The sequence below is a fragment of the Dendrobates tinctorius genome, unplaced genomic scaffold (assembly GCF_039654945.1).
Source record: "Dendrobates tinctorius isolate UK_male_01 unplaced genomic scaffold, ASM3965494v1 ptg000452l, whole genome shotgun sequence".
Classification (NCBI taxonomy): Eukaryota; Metazoa; Chordata; class Amphibia; order Anura; family Dendrobatidae; genus Dendrobates; species Dendrobates tinctorius.
This window is the reverse complement of record NW_027362114.1, coordinates 483,273-490,000: the sequence shown is the minus strand read 5'-3', so window position 1 is coordinate 490,000 and position 6,728 is coordinate 483,273. Positions and strand designations below refer to the sequence as shown.

The following is a 6,728-nucleotide window of genomic DNA, read 5'->3' as shown; positions in this document are numbered from 1 at the left end:
ACTTTTATGTTCTGACAGTGAAGAAAGTGCAGTGTCAGATGGCGATGTGGATTTCGAGGGCTTTAGTAGCAGCGACAGTGATAGCTCAGAAATGAGCAGTGATTCTGGTCCATCCTCACACACAAGGACCAGTACAACAAGAAGGACAAATAGCGCTTCTGGAGAAATGTCTCCAACTCAGGGAACAATGCCCAGTACTAGCGCTGTCCCTAGTGCTCGTGAATTGGCGCACACCAATGTCCAAGGGGCTTTGCCTCTTGATGTAGCATTTCCCAGATGTGTCCCAATTCATCAGCCAGAATCCACAATCCTATTATGCTAGGTCAAATTTATGGACACCAACTAATATCCTAGAAATGAAAACATTTTTAGGACTTACATTCACTATGGGGCTTGTTAAAAAACAAGCATTCGGTCCTATTTGTCCAACCGGCTTGTTCAAGCCACCCCTATGTTTTCTGCCATTCTTCCTAGGACCCGTTATGAGATGCTCATGAGGTTTTGGCATTTTAATCACAATAGTCAGTGCCTGCCCAGAAATGCCCCAGAACACGACAGACTATTCAAAGTCAGACCCATCATCGGAAACTTGACAGAAAAGTTCTTAAAGCTCTACACCCCAACAGAAAACATTTCCATTGATGAGTCCCTTGTAAAATTCAAGGGAAGACTGCACCTCAAGCAATTTATTCCTTCTAAGAGGGCAAGGTTCGGCATAAAGCTCTATAAAATGTGCGAGAGTTCAACCGGATACACATCAGCTTTTCACATTTATGAGGGGAAAGACAGCGAACTAAACCCACCAGGATGCCCTACTTATCTGGGGACATCTGGAAAAATGGTTTTGAGCCTTTTTTTTACAAAAAGGCTACATTCTATATGTTGACAACTACTAAACCAGCATACCTCTATTTAAAAGTCTGGTTGAACATAATATAGGGGCTTGTGGGACCATTCGCAAAAACCATCAGGAGTTTCCAGAATCATTGGTCAAAGAAAATTTCCGAAAAGGGGCAGTCAGGGGCTTTACGCAATGGAGAGCTGCTTGCTCTTAAGTATAAGGATAAAAAAGATATTTTTATCCTGAGCTCGATCCACACAGATACCACAAGGGCCACTGCAGACCAACAGGGATCCACTACTCCAAAACCTGTGTCTGTCATTGACTACAACAAATATATGGGGTGTGGACCTTGCAGATCAGGTTCTACAGCCATACCAGGTATCAAGAAAATCATAGATCTGGTATAAAAAGTTAGTCATGTATTTGTTTCAGGTGGCCACATATAATTCTTTTGTGTTACTTTCCTTGATTATCAGGAAAAGGTCACTGAAAATTTTGTTTTTGATAATTCTTTCCCCGCCAATCCTTTAGAATGTGAAGATGTGAGAAGACTCACTGAGCGACATTTTATTGCACTCATCCCAGTAACTGAAACAAGAAAGAACCCCCAGAGAAGATGTCGTGTATGTTCCTAGAGAGGAATGAGGCATGATCCCCGCTATTATTACCCACAATGCCCATCATTGCCGGCCTTATGTCTCCATGACGGCTTTACAATCTTCCACACAGAACCACGTTTTTGAACTGTTTTGACATTCAAGCATTTGGTTTCTTTAGTGACAGACACATTTGAGTGGAGCTGACTTAACAATTTCCGGGGGTAGGTGGGGGGAGGTCTCCAGAGACACAAGCTGGGCACAATTTTTTGGGCACTACAATGACATTTTTGCAATTTTTGCTCTGAAACTTCCACTACGTGTTTCTGGAATTCATCCTTGTAGTGAAAATGGTCACTATATCCATAGATGAATTCGCAGAGGGGTGTCATTTCCAAAATGGCGTCACTTCAGGGGGGATTCTGTTGTTCTGGCACTTAGTGGCTCTCCAAAGTGCCACAACAGCAGAATCCTCCTGAAGTGACCCCATTTTAGAAATGACCCCCCTCTGAGAATTCATCTATGGGTGTAGTGACCATTTACCTATCTACCTAATTTCCAATGTAATATCTGGGGTTAAAACAACATTTTAGTGATAAAAATGTACCATATTTTTAGGACTATAAGACGCACTTTTTCCCAAAAAATTTTGTGGGGAAATGGGGATGCGTCTTATAGTAGGAATATACTTACAAATGCTGTGGCGGCGGCGCTCTGTGCTGCGTGGATGGCTCCACTGGAATTTTGTCAAAGTCCAGAGACCCACGCAGTTCCATTGCTGTGATGCGGTGGTCTCCAGAAAAATGGCCGCTGTGAACGGCGCATGCTCAGATTCAGATTTCGCCCCCGAGATCTCGTTGCCGAGATATAAATCTGAGCATGTGCCGCCCCCAGCTGCCATTCTCCCGGAGGCCATCACATCAATGGAGCTGCAGGGGCCTAAGGCTTTGACAAAATGGCTGCAAAGCCCCCAACGCAGCAGAGTGCCGCTGCCCCAGCACAGAGCGCTGCCGCCTCCACAGGTGCAGCGCTGCCGACCCAGCGCAGAGCACTTCCACCCAAGCACAGAGCACCACTGCCACACAAGCCTGGAATGGGAGTTTCCGGAGGCCACCGCACCAGCCTGGACCACCGAACAACGTCTGTGACCACTCTTGCACCTGTGCTGATTCCACCCCCCCGGTAAGCTGAATTCGGATGTAAGATGGACCCCCATTTTGCACATTTTTCTCCCCTATTTTCCTTTTGAAAATTTGGGGTGCATCTTATAGTCCGAAAAATACAGTAATTATTTTTTCTTCACTGTCAATGGTATAATTTTCTATGGAACAGCAGTGGTGTCAGTATGCTCACTGCACCACTAGAAGAATTCATTCAGGGAAGTATTGGGTAAAATGCAGTCACTTTTGGGGGCTTATGCTGTTCTGACACCTCATGGGCTCTGACAAAGTGACATGTCACCCACAAACAATTCCAGCAAAATCTGCTCTCCAATATGGCGCTCCTTCCCTTCCGAGCTCTGCCATGCGCCCAAACAGTAGTATTCTCCCACATACGGGGTATCGGCGAGCTCAGGAGAAATTGCACAACAAACTGTTATGGAGCAATTTCTCCCGTTACCCTTATGAAGATGTAAAATATGGAGCTAAAAAGAATTGTGAAAAATGTTATTTTTTTTTTACTTCCACGGCTCTACGTTATAAACTTCTATGAAGCACCTGTGGGTTCAAGGTGCTCAATACACATCTGGATAAGTTCCCTAAGGGGTCTAGTTTCCAAAATGGGGTCCCTTGTTGGTGGTTTCCACTGTTTAGGCACATCAGGGGCTCGACAAACACGACATGGCAACCACTAATTATTCCCACATATTTTACATTCATAAAGTCAAATGGCGCGCCTTCCCTTCTGAGCCCTGCCGTGCGCCCAAACAGTAGATTTCCCCAAATATGTGGTATCGGCATGCTCAGGAGAAATTGCACAACAAAATGTATAGTCCATTTTCTCCTGTTACCTTTGCGAAAGTAAAAAAATTAGGTCTAAAGGAAAATTTGTGTGAAAGAAAAGTAAATGTTTATTTTCTCCTTCCACATTCCATTCATTCCTGTGAAGCACCTGAAGGGTTAATAATCTTCTTGAATGTGGTTTTGAGCACCTTGAGGGGTGCAGTTTTTATAATGGTGTCACTTTTGGGTATTTTCTGTCATATTGACCCCCCAAACTCACTTCAAATGTGAGGTGGTCCCTAAAAAATGGTTTTGTAAATTTTGTTGGAAAAATGAGAAATCGCTGTTTAACTTTTAACCCTTATAACTTCCTAACAAAAAAAATTTGATATAGTTGATATAGAGGCTACTGCGCAGGCGCCGCCATCGCCGGTGACATTGTGCTGGATGTAATTTTTTTTTCTAAGCCTCACAATAGCCACAATATTATAGGCATTATCAACAGTAATATCAATGCTATTATATGCATTATGTAATAATGGGGGCAGGTCAGTGAGGGGTCAGCGACCTGTCATAAGCCAATACAGAGGAATATGTAATCAGAGCAACACATAAAGCCCCGCCCACAGCCCCGCCCCAGAGCACGAGAATCTCATTCACTGAAAACTACAAATACAGATTACACAACAGTAAACCAGAGTTGCCCTCATTTATGGTGGACCATTGGAGCTACTATGAATCCTGAGCAGAAGATTAGAGAAAATAATATTGCTCCCCATTTCAGGAGAGATTGTGCAGTAATCTGAATTCCTTAGGATCAAAAGCAATGTAATTGGTTGTAAGTTCTATAGAAAAGGGCTTTCAATGCCCAAAGTCATTTGAACAGTTTTGGTGGAGGAGAATGTTGTGGTCTAGAGGCAAAATGGTGATCATGGTAATACGGCCGGACTACACCACCGATAAAGCAGCCACAGCCGGTGACTGAGAAGAATCTGTGACTTCTCTGCATTCAGTGGTTACTACTCACCTGGGTAGTCATATGTGGGAATCTCCTCATTACACCGCTCATCACCCCTCACATATGTCTCTGTAGTATTAATATGGGTCAGATCTTCACCCTGAAACAAATATTGTAAAAGTCACCGACAGATGGAGAAGTCCCATCTATGATCAGCTCTAATCCTGCCATCTCCACCGTTCTCATTACACAAGTATAAAACATATAATACTGGTGGATAAAACAAGACTGAGCACAAGACCTTCACAGCCGTCTACACATCATAGGGGAGATCTCCTGACACCTTCTCTCCATCTACCTGATGATCCTGAGGAGCACTGGGATCTTCTTGGTTACAGTCCTGTGGAAGAAGAGGACGGGGACATCTCTCTGGTGTTGTCCTCTTACTGGATAGATCTGGAGGAAACACATACAGGGACTGAATTCATTCTCTACATACAGATAATTATAGGCCGTGTGTATTTAGTCCTGTCTATTACCTGGTGATGTGAGGGGCTGGGGAACCTCCATTATGACGTTCTTGTACAGATCTCTGTGTCCTTCTAAATACTCCCACTCCTCCATGGAGAAATAGACAGCGACATCCTGACACCTTATAGGAACCTGACACATACAATGATACCGTCATCCCCCGATCCCTTCATAGTGTTACTGTATAATGTCCCAGCATTCCCAGCAGTGTCACCTCTCCAGTCAGCAGCTCAATCATCTTGTAGGTGAGTTCTAGGATCTTCTGGTCATTGATGTCCTCATGGATCAGGGGGTGAGGTGGAGGCCCCGTGATTGGGCTCAGGGGTCTTCCCCATCCCTCAGACACAGGGTCCTGACAGCGATCACTAGAGGTCTTCTTCACCACTGTGTAATCCTGGTTATGGAGAGACACATTAATAAATCTCACTACAGACATGTCCAGAGTCCTCACCTCTCCAGTTCTGTCCATCTGTTATTCCCATAGATAAGAATGATGGAATGTGACGTCATCAGAATCTCTCACCTCTCCAGTGAGACGGAAGAGGATCTCTAGGGTGAGGTGTAACATCCTCTCCACCATCTTGTCTCTGTCCATATCCATCCTTGATGGGTAAATCAGGAAAATTCTCTTCTGTAGAAGATCTTCACTGAGAGGATCCGATATTGTAGAGACCTGAATGAGAAGAAGATGATCCGATGTAACATCATAAGAATCCTGTGTAATAATACAATTACTGGAGATAATAAGGGAAACATATGAGGAGATTTATTATCTTACAGGGTTTAGTTTTCTCCCCTGACATCTACTAATAAAACCTATATATTTAGGCCACAGACAACAAGCAGTTTCCTCCTCGGAGTTGGCAGCTGAACACGTTCCTCATAGACTCTACGTCACCATCAATTCCCATCAGAGTGAAGGAACATCGCTCCTCTATTCAGCTCTATGGATCCAGGATGAAATCCACTGCGGCCCCTGCAAGAAAAGAGCGAAGTCTGGTGAGACCCCCGAGGCCGGAGATTTCTACAGCTGCTCTGTGTGCACAGGACCTGTGATGAGGTCACAGGAGGGGAGGAGTCAGGGGTCACATGACCAGGGGCCTCAATGTGTGCAGGACTCTGCTGTGCTGGTTGTCATGGTGCTGGATGAGGGGAAGTTTCTGTGTGGGGTCAGGAGGGGTTTACAGGGTGGATGTAGCAGAGCCGTGTGTGTACGAGGTGTACGGAGCGGAGCCGTGTGTGTACGAGGTGTACGGAGCGGAGCCGTGTGTGTACGAGGTGTACGGAGCGGAGCCGTGTGTGTACGAGGTGTACGGAGCGGAGCCGTGTGTGTACGAGGTGTACGGAGCGGAGCCGTGTGTGTGTACGAGGTGTACGGAGTGGAGCCGTGTGTGTACGAGGTGTACGGAGCGGAGCCGCGTGTGTACGAGGTGTACAGAGCGGAGCCGTGTGTGTACGAGGTGTACGGAGCGGAGCCGTGTGTGTGTACGAGGTGTACGGAGTGGAGCCGTGTGTGTACGAGGTGTACGGAGCGGAGCCGTGTGTGTACGAGGTGTACGGAGCGGAGCCGTGTGTGTACGAGGTGTACAGAGCGGAGCCGTGTGTGTACGAGGTGTACGGAGCGGAGCCGTGTGTGTACGAGGTGTACGGAGCGGAGCCGTGTGTGTGTACGAGGTGTACGGAGTGGAGCCGTGTGTGTACGAGGTGTACGGAGCGGAGCCGCGTGTGTACGAGGTGTACGGAGCGGAGCCGTGTGTGTACGAGGTGTACGGAGCGGAGCCGTATGTGTACGAGGTGTACGGAGCGGAGCCGTATGTGTACGAGGTGTACGGAGCGGAGCCGTGTGTGTACGAGGT

General features: G+C 46.3%; 1 protein-coding gene across 1 annotated transcript in view; it reads right to left on the bottom strand.

Moving 5' to 3' along the window:
- LOC141077447 (gastrula zinc finger protein XlCGF66.1-like) overlaps positions 1-5,910 on the bottom strand; it is a 10,684-nt gene extending 4,774 nt beyond the window's left edge. Inside the window, exons 1-4 of the mRNA XM_073564394.1 lie at positions 5,651-5,910; positions 5,396-5,545; positions 5,087-5,266; positions 4,411-4,501 (exon numbers count right to left, since the gene is read on the bottom strand). Of these exons, the coding sequence (XP_073420495.1) occupies positions 4,411-4,501; positions 5,087-5,266; positions 5,396-5,473 (349 nt within the window). The 5' untranslated portion in view covers positions 5,474-5,545; positions 5,651-5,910. The remainder of the gene's footprint in view (positions 1-4,410; positions 4,502-5,086; positions 5,267-5,395; positions 5,546-5,650) is intronic.
- Positions 5,911-6,728: the final 818 nt, after the last annotated feature.